The sequence below is a fragment of the Natator depressus genome, chromosome 7 (genome assembly GCF_965152275.1).
Source record: "Natator depressus isolate rNatDep1 chromosome 7, rNatDep2.hap1, whole genome shotgun sequence".
Classification (NCBI taxonomy): domain Eukaryota; kingdom Metazoa; phylum Chordata; order Testudines; family Cheloniidae; genus Natator; species Natator depressus.
Genome location: NC_134240.1, coordinates 25,316,582 through 25,339,088, shown reverse-complemented (window position 1 = coordinate 25,339,088; position 22,507 = coordinate 25,316,582). Strand labels below are relative to the sequence as shown.

At 39.1% G+C, this 22,507-nt stretch overlaps 1 protein-coding gene and 1 long non-coding RNA gene across 2 annotated transcripts in view; one reads left to right on the top strand and one right to left on the bottom strand.

Annotated features, from left to right (window-relative positions):
- The window catches only part of ARHGEF3 (Rho guanine nucleotide exchange factor 3), a 317,845-nt gene that overhangs the window by 176,764 nt on the left and 118,574 nt on the right, over positions 1-22,507 (bottom strand). Inside the window, exon 4 of the mRNA XM_074957735.1 lies at positions 502-564. Coding sequence (XP_074813836.1) covers positions 502-564 — 63 coding nt within the window. The remainder of the gene's footprint in view (positions 1-501; positions 565-22,507) is intronic.
- Positions 628-22,318, top strand: LOC141990493 (uncharacterized). Its single transcript, XR_012640190.1, has 3 exons — positions 628-645; positions 4,356-4,442; positions 22,273-22,318. It is a non-coding gene; the product is annotated as an uncharacterized LOC141990493 (long non-coding RNA).

The window sequence follows — 22,507 nt, the reverse complement described above, 5'->3', positions numbered from 1 at the left end:
GTGTCAGAAATATTCCACAGAACAATCACAATACAGGTCTTCACTAATGATGCACTTAGCTCTACTATTGCACTAATACCAAGGTTATACACTTTGAAAGTATTAACATAATACATCATTTGATATAACTGAAATAAAATCAATGTAATACAATGATGCAACAGAATAAATTCACATCTGGTTTAGCGTCTTGGCTTCACACTGAATTTTTGTTTTGATATTTATCTAGCGACCGGGGATCCATTACTTTCTAACAACAGTCTATTCTACTGACATTATTATCCTCCAATTATTACACTATAGGATCCGGACATTTTCAGTCTAGTTGGCAATGATATATGTTAAATTTAAGTAGTATGCAAAACTACAGTTATTTCAGGCCATGAATGAACAGACTGCAGCTGAAATGGCCAATGTACCTTTGTTTCAGGAAACAACAGGATATCCGCATTTTAGTTCAAGACAAAAAAAAAGAAAAAACCCGCTAAAGAAATTACTCACTCTTGCATCAAGGCTGCAGATACTGATTGCATCTTCATCTTGGGTACTCTGTTTCCGTTTCTTCTGTAAAATAAAATGGAAATAAAAGCTCAGACATTGGTAAAGATTACCAAGTTGCCAGCAAGAAGATCTTGAAACAGATAAGTAAGCATGTAACAGATATCACAAAATAATACTTTAATCATTTGTTCTTTCTTTACGGATATTAATAGTTCAAGAGGATATCAGCTACATGTGACTATTAGTTCTATATTCACTTGTTTGTGCCATTGTTTTCTTATTGGCATATTCTATCTAGCTACTATATATTAGGGTCTGCTTCCTCTTCCTATCCTCCCACCTCCTCATATCACCTCACAGTAATCCAAATTATAAACCCCAATTTTAGGCATAATTCAGAGGTAGTATAATAATTAGCTGCATGAATCAAACTTGCCATGGCTATTTGTTCATAAAAGGATACGGGATCTTCAACTTCCATGTAGGCACCCACCAGACACCTATTTTAACCTGAGAGAGGGGGATGGTAGCTCTGTCAGAGCTGCATACCCTCTCCAGTAGTCATTTTAACACAAAATATCTTAATGAGAAGTTAGTGAGAACTTTTTGACTGAAACTTATTGCTCAGATACTGAGCAGTCATTTAAAGACAGGTGCACTCTACTATTATGTTTAAACTCCTTGTTGTGACTTCAGAAGGGTGATTCAAAGAAGAATTGAACTCCTGACCAAAAGAAGTGCTTCAGCCACCACAACCTAATGGGAATGTTCTGTTCTCTTACTACTATCATGCTTCAGCAAAGTAGAAGCCAAAACCTACCAGCCCAAATCCAGCAGTTTCACTTCAAGCATAGTTACTGCTGCCCAGCACCAAATTACTCTGCGCAGAAGCAAATATTCTTGTACTGTATTTGTTTGCCTGATTGGGTCCTTATGTAATTTTCAAATGCCCTGTACTTATTCCATTTCTGAATGTGATCAGTTTCACAAGGCTGCTATTACTTTCCACTTACAAGTCTTCCCTAATGATGGTTGAGATTGTGTTTGATTTTTCCTTTTATGAATTGTTAGAACACTATGCACTCCATGAAACACACACAAAAACCCTGCATATTATTATAGTTTAATTAATTATGCCCCAAATACGCTAACAGTTGTACTACTGGTAAGGACAATGGGTAAAATTTTCAAAAATGCCTAAGTCATTTTGAAAATGAGTTTAGGCTCTTAAGTCACATGGGCTCTTTACATTATATTGTTATATTAAAAATATTTTACTTCTAACCAAAACCATGAGAGAAACACTTACACATTGTGTATTGCATGCAGTTTGACAAGACAATATGAATGTTTTATATTAAAATTACTTAAAATACAGAAATAAAAGTTTATTGTGTTTGCGTGTGCATGCGTGCATGCACGTGTGCACACACAGTTGACATTAGGTCTTTCCAATATATAAATTTCAACAAACAAATGCTATCTCCAAATAGCCAACATGACAAAGTTTGAAAAACAAGTGAATCTATACCACAAGAATTATATTAAAATATATTTGGCTTTTTGGTAAATAGGTCAGTGATCCCATTCTGTCACATATTCACTTTTTTGTTTTGTGACATGACAGATACGCTTCTGAAGTCTTCACACAAGTTCATCACAAGAGAATTCTCTATGCCCAGTGAAAAACAAATAGTATGAAAAAACATTTAACAGAGCTCTGCATTTTCTATTGCACCAAACTGATTTAGGAAACAAGAGCAGTCAGTACATTTGATCCTTATTTATCCAGCTGTGTTGTCTTCCTTGTCAAACAGAGATAAGTGTTTGAGATAACAGAAGATTTATTTCCCAGTCTGTGAATTCTATGTGTGGTAAAGAAGGTAAGCAAAAACATATAGATGACACATTGGGCCCCAGTTTTATGGCAAGGCCCAAGTTTAAGTAAAATTCAGGATTGTTTTACTTCTCACTGAAGTATCTGAATATTACACATCTTTAAAGAAAGCCCCTCAAAGCAGTGACAGTCTATATTCTTATAGGTCTGCACACTCTTACAGCGACATATAGAAATAATTATAATTCACCTGTATGGCTTAATAGTGGTAAAACAATAAGGTAGCTTGACCCCTGTAGTCAATATCGCTAATTCCTACATTACAGTCAGAGATAAAGCAATGAAAGAACAGCTGCTTTGGAAAAGATACAAGAAGACGCGAGACAAAAAACAAAGCTGAAAAATGCAGTGTAGCTGTAGCAGTGTCAGTCCCAGGATGTTAGAGACAAAAGGTGTGTGAAGTAATATCTTTTATTGGACCTTCTGTTGGTGAGAGAGACAAGCTTTCAAGCTTACTCTGTGCTCTTCTTCAGGTCCTGGAAGGTACTCCCAGCATCAACTGCAAAATGCAAGGTGGAATAGATTATTTAGCATAAGTTGTTAGCATATATTGTAACCACTGAAGGTAGAGTGGCCCACTAACACCTCTGCAGGCATAGGACAAAAAGAGGGGGTTAGTGATTTACAGGTTGTTGAATTAAACTATCAATCCAATGTTTAACCCCCTCTTTTTGTCCTGTGACTCTACCTTGAACGGTCCCTTACAATATGTGCTGACTACTTACGCTACACAATCTGTTCCATCTTGCCCTTTACTGTGACACTCAGAGTTCCTTTCCTGGACCTGAAGAAGAGCTCTGTGTATGCTCAAAAACTTGTCCAATAAAAGATATAACCTCACACACCCTGTTGTTTGTCGAAAGCTGAAGAAGTCAGCCTTGTAGTTACCTCCACATTTTAATAACTGTAGATGACTGTCAGTACTCATAAAACTGAGGAACTGGTGCCAATGACTACACCTGGAAATAGTATGGACAAGTGTTGCATAAATGTATACGTGTTAATATTAAGGCACTTCACTTCTGACATCTCTGCTTTTCCAAATTTTGGGCCTCTTTGTGCAGACTGTAAATCATGCAGAATCATGTCAAACCTGGCACTGTTTTTTGTGACCTGGACAACAGACTCTAGACTGAGCAACTGTTTTTTATTGTGATCTGTGATTTTAAGTGCATGTAGTATTGCCAGTCCCAAGCATTCGAAAATCATGAGTTGAACCCCATAAAATTATGAGATTGACTTAAAAATCATGATTTTTTTAAAAAAAATACAGTAAATGTTGGGTGCTTTGGTTTTCAGCCCCTACTACATACTTGGTGAACATTTTCATGGTTTTCTCCACAACCATGAAACTTTTTTTAATCAAAAATTGATATTGTCACACAATCACTTGACTCACGGAGCTTGGGCTTGCAGAAAAACATCAATTACCACGAGACTCGCAAGAGTTGACAACACTGTTAATGTCTTGTACTTTAAGCTATTCCACCTCACTATCCTAATTTTGATCTTTTCTGATCCTCCCTTTACTAGAGAAAAAGGAGTAACATGACCCCTCATTTAAAATGACTTGATGTCAGCGTACTCTTCCCTACAATTTGGTGGCATCATTAAACTAGGTGCACAAATAGAGTTTATGCAAACTACCGTCAAACAAAAGGATAGAAAGCAGAAGGAGGGGGCAATGGCATATTTAGAAAGTATATTTTGAAATCTTGGAGGAAAAAAGTTATAGCAGCTTCCAAGTTCAAATAGCAATCCCACAGGAAAGCACCCCACGGGTTCTCACACTGTTCTGGTAGAGAGCGTCTCCCTCATGGACTCCTCCCCTCTCATTCATGAGTGCATGAACCACCTTCACGATCATTTGCAATCATAATGACATCCCTGTGGCTACTACAGCAATTGCTGACATGAAAAAAGTAATACTTTTAACTTCTTTTAATATGTGCATTAGCAGCTGAGAGCAAGGACCACCAGCAAGTATTTCAAGGACCACAGTTGATGGTACTCATCCCACAAATGAGCACCAGTGGCCAATACAGTAAGTTTCACTAACTTTGGGAGTATTACAGAGCATGGACTTTCACAAGAAATAACTGTTTTTCAGGAAAAATTATCAACAGTAACAGTAGAAACAACTTGTCTTCTACACCCTCCTCCCCCACAGTTGTTAAGCACAGTGTTCTTCTTTTTCCACCTATTACTAACACAACCAACATATTTATTATGGCCAATGCATGACTTGTGAGATCCAGTAAGATCATTTGCCAAGGTGGTATTTTCTCTTTGATGAAAGAGAAGAGAGAATACCATAAAAGTCAAATGTTTTTACTGGACGTGATGTTAATATTTAAGCATAGCTGCTGACATGCATAATATATCATTACTAAACCTAAATACATCTATGAATTGCCTAATCATATTAATATGTAATTATGCTATCTCTGAATCTCTTCAAGGGAATTAAAAAAAAGAAAAAGAAAAAGCCCAGAATCTCATCCTCAAAATTATAGCCAAGATTTTTCATAAAAGTGAGAGAAAAAAGTAGAGGACTATTTTAAAACCATAACAGTTGCATTTTAGCATTTTTTAATTTAGAATCAGAACCAGATTGTGAATTCTCATATGAAGACACAATGGAAATGCTTAATTGAAACACATTCTCCCCTTTTACAGTGTACATAATTGAACACCTCTTGCTGCTAAGTTCCAGGGAAAAACATTATCAGCAACAAGTCAAGGACAGAATGGAATGCCAGAGGAACTCTGGTCTAGCCAGCCAAACAGCAGATGTGTAAATTGGAGGCAACACTCAGTACATTTTACTTTACAGAATAAACTAATCCACATTATTAATTAGGACAAGCATGATGAATTAATGATGAAAGACACATAATAAAAAGTCAGGGATAGAGCACTACAAAATGTACTTTGTTCACATGGTAATGTTTCATAAGGTACTAATAAATGAACTGTAGAATATTCTGTATACCCCATAAAAACTCGACACATGTAATTGCCCAAATCCTTTCAGTTTACTCCAAAGGGTTTAAGTACTGTTATATTTGGGTGTGCTTTGCTTCTTCAGTCTCTGCTTTGCAAGCAACAACAGTGGAAGTATTCTTCTTTTAGGCCAGGTCTACGTACAAAAGTTGTATTGCTTTACTATTCCAGTATAGTTAAAGCAGTACAACCCTCCTAGAATGGACACAATTATACCTCTATGAAGGCACTTATATCAGGAGAGCTTATTCCCTGAGGGCATGGAGAATAAACTATGCTGGTATAAGGCATCTTTATACTGGTATAACTGCATCCATAATAGGGGTTGCATCATATACCATCAGTAAGAAAAGCAAAAATAAAAAACCAGAACCCATGGCCACAACTGACATAATGATGCCAGTACAAAAACTGTGCGTAGACCAGGCCTCAGTCCGAAAAACCCTAAAAATCCAAAATATTCCAAAAGAATCAACATTCTAACATAACAAAAAGTTGGCTACTCTATCACGTCAAAGCGAAAGAATGCAGCTGAGGTCTATACACTACCCAAGGAGGCTACGTACTTCTTTTTAAAAGAAGAAATCACAGAAAGATAGGAAATACCTTGTGTGTTTTAAAAGAGCATGTGCTTCAAATTCTAGAAGGAATGAAGCATTATTCCCCTTTTTAAAATAAATATTTAGAATTTCGGTGAATTATTACATATTTATAAATCATATAAGGTTAATTATTCAACTAGGAAACAACAAGTCAACTCTGAAGCTATAATAAATGTTCTCTGCAATTACACAGAAATAAGGCAAAGGATAACATAAACCTAACGACATTAACACTGAAGCATAGTGACAAATGACAGCACATAAAACAAGATGATAGCTCCTTTGCTTAAGAATTCATGAAATGAATCTTACTCATGATTACGTGGCCATGGATTAACAAAGAACGTGACATTTCCAGCTGTGGCAGAGTTCTACCTAAAGCTAATTAAGAAAATTAAATAAGAAACATAAGCAAATTAGCTGGTTTCAGAGTAGCAAGCAAATTAGCTGGTTTCAGAGTAGCAGCCGTGTTAGTCTGTATTCGCAAAAAGAAAAGGAATACTTGTGGCACCTTAGAGACTAACCAATTTATTTGAGCATAAGCTTTCGTGAGCTACAGCTCACTTCATCGGATGCATTCAGTGGAAAATACAGTGAAATACAGGTTTCCCCCTCTCTCCCCAGCTCTCCTGCTGGTAATAGCTCACTTTTCCTGATCACTCTTGTTACAGTCTGTATGGTAACACCCATAGTTTCATGTTCTCTGTGTATATAAAATCTCCCCATTATATTTTCCACTGTATGCATCCGATGAAGTGAGTTGTAACTCATGAAAGCTTATGCTCTAATAAATTTGTTAGTCTCTAAGGTGCCACAAGTACTCCTTTTCTTTTTACGGATACAGACTAACATGGCTGCTACTCTGAAACCAATGAATTTGAAGACAGGACAAACTGTTGTAGCTGCAGAGTTATCCAACAGCAACTATATATATAGGCTTTTGGCCATTATTTTAGAAAGAGCATGTGTGATTGACCCTTGAATCATCTGCCAAAATGCCAAAATGTGATTCATTCTCCATTCCACCCTCCTTAGTTCTGCCTAATCCTCACTGGTACAGAAAATTCTTGGTTTTAGTGCCTGCTTCCATTCTCACATACACAGCCACTTCTTGAGTCCCTATTCAAATGTTTAAAGAGTGTTTTTAGTAAAATCCTCTTCAGTCTGAGCTGAACAATTATAAACAGATTACATCGGATGGAAACCAGCAGGTTAAAGTTGTAGCAGACAGTCACGGAGCCTTAAAAATGTGACTGCCCATCATGGTTTTTATATTCCTAAAAATGATTGTCAAATTTGACAATAATTTTACTAATTATTTTCATTATATGTATGCATTCATTACTATTTTTTTCTGGTGTCAATTATTTTTAATCTGGACAAGGATGTTTATTCTTTGATGTCTTTTTGTTAAAAAGTATAGAGGGAACAAATAACTGATTACCTCCATGCTGGATTTGTATCTATCTTTTTACTTCTCTTTTGGAACATGAAGCACAGTTTATCATTCAAAAATAAAATGTATTTCTTCCAAATACTACGAGGAACCATTTCCGTCCGTTCCCCCCCTCCCCCATATATTAATGAAGTCACATATTTTCAAACACTGGCCTCCATCTCTTCAGGCACAAAACTCTGTGGGTAAAATTGTCAAAAGCACTTATGTGACTTACAAGACTAAGTATTACCAAAAGTCACCTAAACGCTTTTTGACATTTTATCCTGGGCTTGAAAAAACTGAGGCTCCCCCACCCCAAAAATAACGAGAATGAAAACCTGGCCTTGAAAGCATAAGTAACAGTAAACCCATCAGCAACTGCCTGTTTTCTGATTAACACGTTTTTAGAAATACATTCAAAATACCACAAATGAATTAATAGCCCTCGAGTAAAAAATGACTTCATTGACTCTAAAAGTATATTTGTATGATTACGCATTATCTGATTTTCACTGCCATAGAGTACTACAGACACACTGTGCAACCAAATGTCTAATTCCATGAATGTAAAATCCAAATGTTGAATACAGTCAAGCTGTATAATAACAAAATCCTGAGCTTCCTAAGGTAATTTAAGTAGTAATTAATCAGTGTCCCTACCACACTAAAATATTGATTATGTGCATTGCTTGAATAACAAACACACAAAGAAAAATTCTAGTTGTATCATATCACATTATGTATTAGGTTATCCTCTTATCTTAAATCATGTAGTATTATATAAATCCAAGGTAACATGATATGACAACTAAAGCAAATATGCTGATAAGGGTAGGCTAGCACTAGAGTGGAAGGACTGAATTTTTATACCATGCACAGAGAGCATGCCCAGTTCCGATTAATATTACCTAGAATTCAGCATGTTCTGTAACACTGACATATTACAATGAAAATAAAGAACAGGAGTTATAGATTCCTACGGATAGGAAAGGGAGTGTGACAGACAGATCACAAGCCCAGACAACAGAATGTGCTGTATAAACAAGCATGGATCATTCCATCAGCACGCCAAGAAAGGGACACTCATGGAACGCGATTGAAGATTTGAACACAAACATGTCATGGAATGGATAAGTTAAGGTCCTTATGGAAACTCAAGATTGCCTGCACTGCACATGTATAATACTTTTGATTACAAGTTAGGATACTAAATTTTTACCACACATTATCTATATATACACATGTACTCTATATAAGCCATCTGGACAAGTTAATATTACTATAAGGACCTTACATTCTGATATTGTATCAACTTTCTTCTGGATTAAACCCAAGAAGAAACCCCAATATTATATGGTTCCAGAGAAACAGACTCAGAAACAGACTCAGAAATTAACTAATAAAATACATAAAAATTAGTGTTTCCCACTGAGATAAATCAATACTATTTAGGATCATCTCTCCATATTGAGGAAATATCCAAAATCTGAATACCCCTGAAATCTGCAGTATTTAAAATCTGGATCGGAATTTTCTGACTTGAGCCTATTTCTACTTTAAATTCCGAACAAAAACTAAGAAAGACAATATTATAGTCAATATCCTGTCCTTGTCCAATATGGGGATTTGTTGTTTGAAAAATCTGTGAGATAATGAGAGAGTAATCCCCGTTCATTTTAAATGTCTTTGATTAGTTGATTAGTGTCATAACTGCAACATTATTTAATCACAGTATTTCCTATTTAATCATAAGTTTTCCAGAACAGCATAATGCATCCGTGGTCAAGTAGCATCTATCTCACTACAAATTTGTTCTTTATTATTTGTAGTCTAATTATTAAATTAAAAACAGGTCTGGAACAGTTTTGATTTATACCCTCACTGGGAAATGGTTTGGGTGTTTTTAAGTCCTTGATGCCTCCTCTTTCATCTGTGCCTCAATTGCAGATATTAGCAATAGGTGTGTGTGCGTCTGCACATGTGAGTTAACATTCACGCCTGTCCCATGATAACTTCTCTGCACACAAAAATGTGGGCACCAGCTACTCATATATACACAATGTACACATTTCAAGTGTATACCTCTAGACTTAAGGACATTTTCTTCTCTTTGTGCCCAATGGACAGTTAAAATAATAAATTTTTAAACCAAGCCAAAGCACTAGTTCTCAGTTAATACTCTTTCCATGGTAAGTGTCAACCTTGAGCTGTTTTCACTGGACTGTTGGTTAAAAGAATCTGTTTCCCCCCCATATGCTTGCCAACCTCAAAAATAGCCAAACGGAAAAATTTCTTTCCGCAAAAAACAAACAAACAAACAAACAAACAGAACAACAATAGAAATCCCAACAGGTAGAAATCTCCCCTACCTTTGGGCAACGACTGTTTTGGAAAGCTATGACTGTGTTTTAGAACACGTGCTGTTAGCAATTTTAAGTATATAGCAGGTGCAACTAAGTGTCCCTCTTTCACACCATGTGGGTCAACATCACTGGCAGGTTAAAAGCCGAATGCTTCCTGGTCTCAATATATCAGGATAGAATTGTTCTTCTCAGTAATTATCTCACAGGAGATGAGAGAGTAAGATATCTAATTATATAAAAAAGCAATGATTTAATTACAGGAATTAGAATAATGAGACATTGTTACAGGAAGCATAGATTGGCATCTTCTCTTCATCACCAGGTTTATTTTATCGACACCTGAGATTTATATACTACCACCTGGGAGAGGAAATACAAGATGTATGAAAATAACTAGATAAAAAATATCCCGTGATGGGGAAGGAAGCGGCAGCCAGTAACAAATCTACTTTAGCCACTTTTGTTCCAGAATACAAGAGTGTCTCACACAGAATAGCACCAAAATAACTACGTTTAGAAAACCAGTCTGCTCCTATTGCTATAGCATGCCCTTCACAGAAATCAGGATTTATCCCTACTAGGTCAAAAAAGGGACTGCAACACTTCTCCCCTTCTTTATTTTATATCACCTGAAAAATTGAAAGTCCCAGAAGACTGCTGCTGGACTGCTCTCCAGCATTGTTATTGGGGAAAAAAGATCTGTGTAAGAAGCTGGGTTTTGCATCATATTCTAAAATGTGATTATATTTTGCCAAACAAAAGTATGTCAAGATGCGCTATATTATAGTGGGTTGTGACTATACTGTTCTGTGACTTCTGTTTTTAAAGTAATAGACATCTCAATCATAGTGCACATTACTGTATAGTCAAAGAGTCATGTCTGCAACATGAAGAAACAGAATCTTCCACATGAAAACAGTTCAAAATTACTCAGGGAGCTAAAATCAGATTAACCTATAATAATGTTTTTGGAAAGCTCAATAGATGAACAACTGTGAACTCTCAGTTTTAAAGCTCACAACAGAACAATAACACATATTGTATAAGCTGCATGTCTTTGATAAGACTAGAATATCTGGAAAGATGTAAAATACTATTAAATTCACTTTTTTGCTCAGCAAAAAATATACATCTATATAAAAAGTCAATTGCCCAGCTGATCAGTGACCATATTGTAAGAAATGAAAAATGGAACCTCCCCGTTACTTTTATTAAAGTATTTGGAGACATCCCATTTGTTGGGTCTTTTACTGGCTTAAGTTTTAAGTTTAACAAAACATCCAAAGCTTGACATACAAGCTTGAGAAGGAGTAGTCAGTCAGCATCTGATTCAGAAGCCTAACCTGGTAGAAGTAGTAGCCCTGCAACCTACTGTGTACAAGAGTATACATGATATGGTGGTGGAAGTAAACTAGTGCCAAAGGTGAACAGAAACAGAAGGAACAAAGCAACAAACGTTGCAGAGCGAAGTAAAAAAGCAACAAAGATTGCTGGATCTCATCAACATGCCACTCTTAAATGCCCCAGAAAACTTCAGTTTTGACAAACCTTCAGAATGAACAGACTGGAAACAGCATTTTGCAAGATTTCACATTGCAACCAAACTCGACAGGAAAACTAGAGACATCCAGATATGCTCTTGAATTTATGCTATGGGGAAACAAGCAGAACATATCTTTAAATTCTTTGACTTTACTGAAGACAGTCATAAGGATGACTATGAAATGGTTCTGAGTATGTTCGATGCATACTTTATACTTCAGTGAAATGTTGTTTATAAAAGAGAAAGTTTTCACCAGAGAATTCAGGAACCAAGAAAAATGTTGAATCTTTTATAAGATCTCTGCATGCACTGGCTGTAAACTGTGATTTTGGGACTGCAACGCAAAAATATCAGAGACAGGCTAGTCACTGGGTTGGTTAACAGACAAGAATCTTTCACAGCAGCTACAGATGAAGACAGACTTAACCCACACAGCTATACAGATAGCAAAACAGTCTGGTCTGGTCAAACAGCATAACCAAAGGCAGAAGCAACTTGAAAAACCTGAAAAACAAGAAATTAGCTTAGAAGCTGTAAACAGCATGAGCTAAAAGTCATCATCAGAAAACCCCTGAGGCACTCTCTCAATGAGAGAACTCCCAGACTAAGAGGCACAAATTCCAAACACCAAAGCCTTTCAGCCTAACTGTACAAGATGTGGAAAAATTCATAGCCCAAGAAATGATGTATGTCCAGCCAAAGGCACAAGGTGTAATAAATACACAAAATATGGACATTTGCAGCTGTTTGTCATACCAACACAGTCAGGAGTTGACTCATATTACAGACAATCAAGAGCCATTGTTCTGGGAGCTATCACATATGATGACACAGAGCCTACCTGGAGAGTGAAACTGAATATTCATGGAAAGACTACTGACTTTAGAATTGACTTAGGAGCAGATATGACTGTCATTGTAGATGTAAAATCACCTTTAACCCCTCAGAGAGCTGAAATCACTTGACACAGCCTTGATCTGACTTGCAGGTATTCTGAACTGCATGAACCAGTTCACCCCAGAAACAACTTACAAAAACTATACATTCAGCATGCATATGATCAAAGACCGAAACCTTCTCAGCCTCAGAGTGGCAGCCATGATGGGCCTGGTGAGAAAGTGGAAAACTTGACAGAGGATTTGAGAATATTGGACTTTTGAAAGGTGATCTAGTATAAATAACCTCAAGAGACAATGTTGAACCTTAAAGTGTAGAAATGCCTCTACCAGAGGGAGCTTGGGAGAGACCAGCTGCAGACTCATGCAATTTCAGAGGACATAATTACCTGGTCATAGTGGACTATGTTTCCAGGTACACCTCTACCCCGATATAATGCGACCCGATATAACGCAGGTTCGTATACAACGCGGTAAAGCTCCGACACGCTGCTCTGAGCAGCGTGTTAAGGGTGCCAGGCCGGGGCCGAGGGGTTGGATAAGGGGCAGAGGGTCTCGGGGGCAGTCAGGGGCTCCCCCCCGCAGGGTCTGGGAGGCAGGAGTGGTGGTGGGGCACTTTTGGGGCCCCGCAGTCCCAGAGTGGCCCGGGGGATTAGCAGGGGGCCGGGAGCAGCCCGCTCCGCTTCCCTCGCCCCGGCCCCAGCCGTGTTGCTCAGGGGAGGGGACTTGGGGGAAGGGATCCCCCTCCACTAACCGGCAGAAGAGAAGCATCCCGGCCCCAGAGTAGCCCGGGGGATTAGCGGGGGGCCGGGAGCAGCCCACTCCACTTCCCTCACCCCAGCCCCAGCCATGTCGCTCAGGGGAGGGGGCTTGGGGAAAGGACACCCCCCACACTCACTGGCAGAGGGAAGCAGAGCACCACGGCTGGGAGCTGGCGGAGTGGAGCGGGCAGGGACCGGGCTCCTCCGCTTCTGCCGCTGCCGGTGAGTGCGGGGAGGTTGGGGAAAGGACACCCCACGTACTCACCTGTGGTGGGAAGTGGAGTGACGCGGCCCCAGCCCGGGGGGCGTCCTTTCCCCAACCTCCCCACACTCACCAGTGACGGGAAGCGGATAGGGTCGGGCTGTGTGGATAGGGGTCGGAGCAGTCAGGGGACAGGGAGCAGGGGTGTTGGGTAGGGATCCTGGGGGTGATTAGGGACGGGGCGGGTCTCTGGAGGGGGCGGTCAGGGAACAAGGAACAGAGGGGGCCAAAGCAAGTTTGATATAACGCAGTCTCACCTATAACGCGGTGAGATTTTTTGTCTCCCGAGGACCGCGTTATATTGGGGTAGAGTGTATATAGCAATAATATATTTGAAAGACATAACGCTTTGCAGTGTTATCAAAAAACTGGAGTGTTCTTTTGCTCCTTTGGGTATTCCAGAACTAGTGACAGACAATGGACCACAATTTACTGCACCAGAATTTAAGTCATTTTGAACAAAATATGATTTTGATCATATTATTAGCAGCCCACATTACCCACAAGCTGGGGCTGGCTGAGAGAGCAGTACAGAAAGCCAAAAAAATCCTACAGCAGGAAGATCCATTCCTTGTTCTTTTGAGGTCCCAGAAATTGGGCTCCAGACCAAGACCAAATGCCTACACCCCAGTTTTACAGCCCCACTGCTTGATCCAACTGACACAGGCCAGCCATAGGTGTTTAACTGCAGTGTAGACACGCCCAAAGATTCCAAACTGACCATAGAATCATAGAATATTAGGGTTGGAAGAGACCTCAGGAGATCATCTAGTCCAATCCCCTGCTCAAAGCAGGACCAACACCAACTAAATCATCCCAGCCAGGGTTTTGTCAAGCCAGGCCATAAAAACCTCTAAGGATGGAGATTCCACCACCTCCCTAGTGCTTCCATTGCAATGCTTCTCCACCCTCCTAGTGAAATAATGTTTCCTAAAATCCAACCTAGACCTCCCCCACTGCAACTTGAGACCATTGCTTCTTGTTCTGTCATCTGCCACCACTGAGAACAGCTGAGCTCCATCCTCTTTGGAACCCCCCTTCAGGGATTTGAAGGTTGCTATCAAATCCCCCCTCACTCTTCTCTTCTGCAGCCTAAATAACCCCAGTTCCCTCAGCCTCTCCTCATAAGTCATGTTCCCCAGCTCCCTAATCATTTTCGTTGCCCTCCACTGGACTCTCTCTAATTTGTCCACATCCCTTCTGAAGTGGGGGGACCAAAACTGGACACAATACTCCAGGTGTGGCCTCACCAGTGCTGAATAGAGGGGAATAATCAATGCTCCTATTAATACAGCCCAATATGTCATTGGCCTTCTTGGCAACAAGGGCACACTGCTGACTCATATCCAGCTTCTCGTCCACTGTAATCCTCAGGTCCTTTTCTGCAGAACTGCCGCTTAGCCAGTCGGTCTCCAGCCTGTAGTAGTGCATGGGATTCTTCCCTCCTAAGTGCAGGACTCTGCACTTGTCCTTGTTGAACCTCATCAGATTTCTTTTGGCCCAATTCTCCAATTTGTCTAGGTCACTCTGGACCCTATCCCTACCCTCAAGCGTATCTACCTCTCCCCCTAGCTTAGTATTATCTGCAAACTTGCTGAAGGTGCAATCCATCCCATCATCCAGATCATTAATAAAGATGTTGAACAAAACTGGCCCCAGGACTGACACCTGGGGCACTCCGCTTGATACTGGCTGCCAACTAGACATCGAGCCATTGATCACTACCCTTTGAGCCTGACAATCTAGCCAGCTTTCTATCCACCTGTCCAGACTGATCCATAGTGAACTTCAAGACAGCGTAAATTTTGTAAATGGTAGAAATGTAGAACTTAAAGGGGGAGATGTAATGGAATGCTAAACTGTATTATACTGTTCAGCCACTAGGTATAGCTGTGCATAACAAACCTTATTTAAGCTAACCTCAGTCATACCTGGAAGAACATTAAAGGATCTTATGGAAGACATTTCTGGTGTATCTCTCTGAGAAAAAAGCTCTTTGGTCAGCCTGACTTTCTAGTAGCAGCCTTGCAACTTACCACCTACAAGGTGTATGTGATAGAGAGAGAGATCTAGAACAGAATGGGATGCTTGAAAGAGGCTTCCATTCCCAAGTCTATGAAGTGCATTCTGAATTAAATTCACTTCACCTGCATAAAGTCAGGTGAGGGTGGAACCCTGTGCATCTGTACTCCACATATATAGGGTCAAATAGCAGTTGAAGCTCCTCCATGCCAGTTGTGCTGGTCACGGTGCAGAATCCATCTGCATAAACTTGCATCCATGGCCCATCCCCAGCCCTCCAGTAATATGGATTTCCACACCAAACTGACATAAATTAACATGAAAACTAGTTATTTGCCTTTCTCCTTTACAGGCTGCCAGTAGCTGCTCGACCAGCTGATCACCAGAACAGCCCCTAAGCACCGCTAAAGTCATGAGAAAGGCTGACCCTCTGCACCAGAAATTAATTTCACCCTCTAAGGAGTGAGAGGTGGGGTAGAACTGCTGAAACATATTGCTACAATACTTTGCTTCTGCAGGAGGCAACAGAGCAGAGCAAGAATCCAGGTTTTCATTTGACATTTCAAATAAACGGATATGCTCTTTTCCAGGCTTCTCAAAACAGCCTAACACTCCTTCAAAAAAAATCCAGTGTGGCCTAAAAATTATTTTGACACATAAAACACTTCATTAGCAAGACACAAGTACATACACACTGGAATATACTAAAGATATAAGCAACAGAACTTGCTCATTCTTAAATGTTTCCCTGAAATGTACATAAAGGTATGTACTTCAAGAAACTATTGAAATGTGTTCAGTACCATTCTGGCTCTAGAGGGATTATAAATACATTAATTTCAGATAGTCATTAGAAGTTTCATGGATGATATAGCTCCAAAATAAAGTAAAATCATCATCAAGTTAGAAACCTGTAAGTTTATATTTTGGGTAGGTTGGTCTCCTCAGTATGACAATGAGCTATACTGACCCAAACTACCCAGGTGTTTTATACATGTGGTTCTCAATTAACCAAAAAAAAAAATGTTTTGGATCCGATTTAAACTGGGTATAAAATTACCTGACCAAAAGATTAATCTTCTTCTATGATAAGGTTAGCTGAATAATTACTAATTTAACATTTCCTGCCACAGATGGTAGGATATAACATCACAAAGCAGACTTTAGAAATTAACCACAACATGCAGCAGTGGTGTCTTATTACTCAGTTTAATGCCAGCTTGCTTTGTGGTACTAGAACAAGACTAAGGGGTCGTGTAAGAATAGCAGTTTTCCATCTTATCATATTACTTCTGTACTGGTATTCAAGTTTCTACGATGAAATCAAAGTTACAGATGCCAAAAGGAATTTTGTATTAGCTGATACAATATAAAGCTCTTAATAGCAGCTCTTTATTTGTGTGAGGAGGAGGGGGATGAATAGACCATGTCACGCTAATCCTATGAGCCTACCTTCCTACAATGGCTAACAAAAAGCCTAATGATTTTCCCTTTGGATGACCACCTCCCTCCATTCCAAGGTTTCTCATTGATAATTGAATAAAATCTAACAAATAGGGTTCTTTTAAAAAGAGAAAAAATAACATGTTCCCCGCTTCAAGTGAATCCAAATACAAGCGAGTCTCAGAACAGTCTTCTTTGAAGCCTGCATGGACAGGACCCATCTCTTTATTCCTCCTCTTTTGTATTTTAGCGGTACTTTCATGGTTATACCAGTGAAAGTCCTGAGATTTTGAAGGCAGTCCTGAGGGCACAGGAAACCCCACAGGATCCTGAAGTAGATTTGCTCACAGCACAATGTCTCTCTGTAGGCTGAATGATGCAAAATACATGCCCACAGGTCCATAATTTTATAGGCTAATACCAGATTCTAATACAGAATGAAGAAGAGCATAAAAACAATTTACCCAATCTTCTAACCTCTAATATATCAGCTGTTTATGTAATATTGGTGCAAATAATTTGCTTAAACTCTAAACAGAGCCAAAAATCTTTACAATTTTGTAATACATTAGCTTCTGTGTATGTTTCTACTGCCCTCTACTGTTTGGAATATGCAAGACCTGATCAAGTCTCTGACACAGCAATTCTGTTCCCTGATGCAGGACCTGAAAATTTAATTTAAGTCCTACTCCTATTGATAACTAATAGAGTCTCCCCCTATGGTCCAGCAATAGACGCCAAGTATTTTTAACAGAGATTTGCAAGTTCTGTTACTATCCCATATGCATGCAGTTAGCTGACCACCATGGTGTCCGTATACTGGTATGTACATGGCCAAGACCTGTTAGAGGATTCAGCTAAAAGCTACACAAGTTTTTATATCAACTACTAGAAACATACATTTGTCTATGTTTTGATTTTACCGAAAATCGAATGGATGCTATTACAGGCCCTTATGAAAATGGGATCCAAATCTCTTAGTAATTCTAAGATGGCTACCTAAAATCACAACCCTGCCAGGAAAATGGCAGCAGGAGAGAGCAGAGAGAGCATCCTGTGCCATCCAACTTTGAACGTGAAAAGTGAGATTTATTCTTTTGTCTTTGTAATGTGAGATGGATTTGAGATTTTGCCATCAAAGTAACAAAGTGAACAATGAAAATCTCATTCGCTGTGTGTAACTAACAGGAAATAGGTGTGCATATACAGGATGCTGGAAGGACAAGAAGCAGCAAAGCTTTGTTGGAGGACTGGTATTAATTCCCTTTTTATTTAGCCTTCTTCCGTCCCTTTTTGGGAAGACAAGGGAGAGTACAAATTATTAGAGTCTAACTGAGAGCCAAATATGTTTAAATCCATTTTATGGTTTGCTAATAGACTCCTCAAGCCAAATTCAGAGGTAACTGGGGACTCTAGACACTTCTGCAACACAAACAATGCTTAAGAGTTAACAACTGAGAATACATACACTCTACTGGTATCTAAGGAATTCTAAATTGGTCTTATACACCAAGGAGAGAGAAAGTGTAAATTAAAGTAGTCCCAAACATACTTAAATTTACATCTTTTGCTACTCTTTTCCCAGATAAGACCTTCTTTTAAAGCACTATGTAGATCAGACCAATTCTTTGGGTGCTGAGCTCCCAAGTAATTCAACCAGTGAATGTGTAAATAGTTGTTCCATAGCCCTGGATTCCACTGTCTCTGGAAATCTGACCTAGAAGACGTTGCAGATTCTAGTCCTGTCTATTCAGGGAGAAGGAATTTATTATAGAACCATGCTAGTGGGGCTCCTGGGGAAGCCAGAGGGCCCTGCACTCCAACTCCGCAGGCAGACATGACTCTCAGCCAGCCAGTAAAACAGAAGGTTTATTAGTCAACGGGAATGCAGCGTAGAACAGAGCTTGCTATTACAGACATCAGTGACTTTCAGCCAAGTCCATCTTGGGAACCCTGGGCCACATGCCCTGGATTCCCCCTCTTCCAGTTCCCCCATGCAGACTGCCAGCCTCCAGCCACTCCGACAACCCTCTTGATGCCCCTCCTCCTTCTCTTTGTCTCGCTTCCCCGACCACAGGTATCACCTGGTTGCACCCCCCTCCTGGGTCTCAGGTTACATAGGTGCAAATAGTAGGACAGCCTCACCTGCCCTGAGGGTCTCAGCAAAAATCACACACCCAATTCCCACCATCAAAGTATTGGTGCAGTACACTGGGAAATTAAGGTACACACAGTATTAGTATAGGGCAGTAAGACTCATATGCAGCATAACAAGCTGAATAAAACCCCACTTTGTCACATCCTAGCTCTATCTCAAACAGGAAAAGTATTCAATAGTCTTGACCGTGCTCTTCCTGTATCTACAAACTATGTCAAGTTATGTTTGTGCCCTTGATGATGCCATAAACATATTTTGCTCTATCTGGGTATCCATGAACTTTACTGGCTGCTGTTAACCATTTATTTGAAGTTCAAGCCTGGTTCATTCAGCTAGGTCACATGGAGCAAGTCACACATGGTATTTCACATGTGACCCTTATTGGCAAAGCTTATCCCGTCTGATTAAGGGGATCACCTGAAGCCATTTCTACTTGGTTCCTGAGTAAGAGGGGCTGCAGTTTAGCTGTACTCTGGAAAAGTGACGAAACAAAAAAAAATCTCTTACGTAATGAGTATGTGAGTGTGAGTGTGTGAAACTATGCCACTAGCTTTCTCCCAGTAAGAGGGATCTATCTGAGTTATTTCATTATATAACAACTTTTACACATGGGTTTTGTTTTTTTGTTTTTTTACTGATTCAAGAGAACCTTTTCAAGCATTGAGAATCCCCTGCAGGATTCTCATCACTAGAGAGATTGCACATGTTGCTGCACTTGCTCATCATACTAGCAGAATTTATATCAGAATTAAATAATTTCTTTAAACTAGGCATGTATGTGAGATTCAACCAGACTTATATTTTAGGCAGCTGCAGTCATCCATTATTGGTAGAGCCCTACCAGATTCGTGGTCCATTTTGGTCAATTTCATGGTCATAGGATTTAAAAAATCATAAATTTCATGATTTCAGCTATTTAAATCTGAAATTTCACAGCATTGTAATTGTATGGGTTCTGACCCAAAAAGGAGTTGGGGGTGGAGGGGGACCAGATTTCATCATGCTTCATGGCCATGAATTTGGTAGTGCCCTAATTATTGGTGTAGAATTTTGCTTTGTGTCTGCTATCTTGATATTCTGCATTCAACATGGCTGTGCTGATATATTTAAAACCACAGACAGTTCCCGTAGTTAGTCTTTGATCTAACTACTTCATGTAACTTTTGTCAAAGAGTTATGTGCAAGCTATAACATTGCTACACTGAAGATACTGGTTATAACTTCCAGAAAAACAATTTAGCTTTCTCTGTAGTGACTCACTGCAATGTCTATTCTGAATTAAATTTTCTTTTATTTCCCCCCTTGTTACAGCCAAGTTTTTCAAGGTAGGCACACAAAATTGTTCATGTTAACTGCAGATACCCAATGCAATGCACAGACTGAGTAGTTATATGCATAGGGTGACCAGATAGCAACTGTGAAAAAACAGGACAAGGGGTAGGGGGGAGGGGGTAATAGGCACCTATATAAGAAAAAGTCCCAAAAAAACGGGACTGTCCCTATAAAAACGGGACATCTGGTCACCCTATTTATGCATCCACATAGGCATGACAGACAACCACAATCATACAACACTGTATACAGCATTATTAAGTGTTATATTTATTTATTTCCACAGAACGCCTAGCAATTTAATAAAATATGAAGGTTTTTACACCTGCATGTGTATTTTGTTAAATCAGCAACCGTGAATGCACATAGGAGACATGATGAGTGATTTTACAAGACTCTGGCAATGTGTAATCACGTAAGTGAAAGAACCCCAGCTCTTGTCTCGTACTAATAAATTTAAGGCAGGTCCTGAAAAATGGTAAATTCAGTCAAAAAAACCCATGTAATACTTCCAAAAGCTCAACTGTGGATTTATTCCTATGAGTTAATGTTTCAGAAGAACATTGTAAATAACATTTACTGCTAACAAAACATAGGATCCTAACTGAATAGGCATCACTTCAATATTGTTAATATTTGTATGAGAAGCCCAATCCAAACATTTCATTATCATGTAGTGTAGTTGCTTAATTATTTCTATGTTGGACCTGAAAGAGCCTTCTGAATGATTGTGTAGGGTAACTGACTCATCCTGCTTCATACTATGGACCTGATTCTGCCACCAATATACATGGACTAGTACCGTGGCTACTTCACAGAGTTCAGTGCTTGGCAACATGAGTAAGGTTGGCAGAAACAAGCCCTAAACTTCCACTACCTTCCTTGAATGTGATAGATTTTAGCATTTTTTGTTGCTGTACATTTATAATAAACAAAGAACATGTTCCCATCTAATGCAATAGCCACATTGTAAAATACTAGCTGCAGTATTGCAGTTCTGCCAGCACAAATACAGACAGTGAACCCAGCAGAAGGTAATTCATGTGTTCTCTATACTGCATATATATGGTAAAACACAGAGGATAAATTAAACCCATGAACGATACATTGACAAGACCTGATGAATGATAAAGAATACCACATGCTTCAACTTTTATATAAATATTTAATGTGCAAATATCCTACCAGGAATTAAATCAGCTTTAAGAAAAGCAAGACGTAAGTAATTTGAAGATAGCCTCATTTAATAAGAAGTTCTCTATTCATCCAAATGGAGAGATCATATTAGAGGTTCTGGAATTAGACCAATAAATTAAAGTTCAACTTTGCCCACTTCAGACTTGATCAGGCAACCCTTACTCATAAGTAGCATATAACCAAGTAGTCATATTGAAATCAATGGAAATAGTCTCATGATTAAAAGCTACCTAATGCAAGTAAGTGTAACCACTGCTCAATATGTATTATGTACCTTCCTCTGTGCTCAAATCTGGAAAGTATGAATCTGTTACAACTTTCCGCTTCAGAATCTAACTCTTTACTCAGTTCAGTCCCCACTACTTGACAAAATGGTGGTCCTCACATAAGGGTTGCAGAAGCAGGCCCTTCAGTATTTTTTTAATCACATCTTCTCTCATTTTACAGTAGAACTACAAAAAATAAATACAATAAAAAAAACCTCTTTCTATAGGCATTATTATAGCGTGTTACATATTTATGTTTTTAAGTACATCCTTCCTTTACATAAATAAATACACTCGCTAAACAACCCCTGGGTTGCATGTCTATCTGACTTTAAATCCTGCCATGCATTTAAGTAAACAAAAATCTGTGAAATTTTTGTGCACAAGAGACAGACAGACACACACACACACACACACACACACACAGAGTAAAGTAGCATAGCCCCTGACATACCTGATGATGCACAAAAAAGCAACACCACACCATGAGGTACTTTGTAATTGTACTGTACTCAGATTTCAAGAGGTTTCTTAATCCTCAGTATAATAGAGTGGTCCCTGTTTCTCTTCTCCACTTTTCTGCAGGAACTCTTCAACATGCAGCCACAATGCATGACAGGAAGCAACAGCAAGCTATATATTAGAAGTCTCAGAAGTTGAGAGATGCACACCAGCCCAACAACCTATATCTTGCGGGTTTTTTGTTGGTTTGGTTTTTTTTTTTTTTTTTGGGTAAGTCATTCATCTTTGAATAATACTTTGCAGTTAATATATGTAAACAGGTAGAGTAGCTATTTAAGAAAAAGTGCTACCAAGTGTG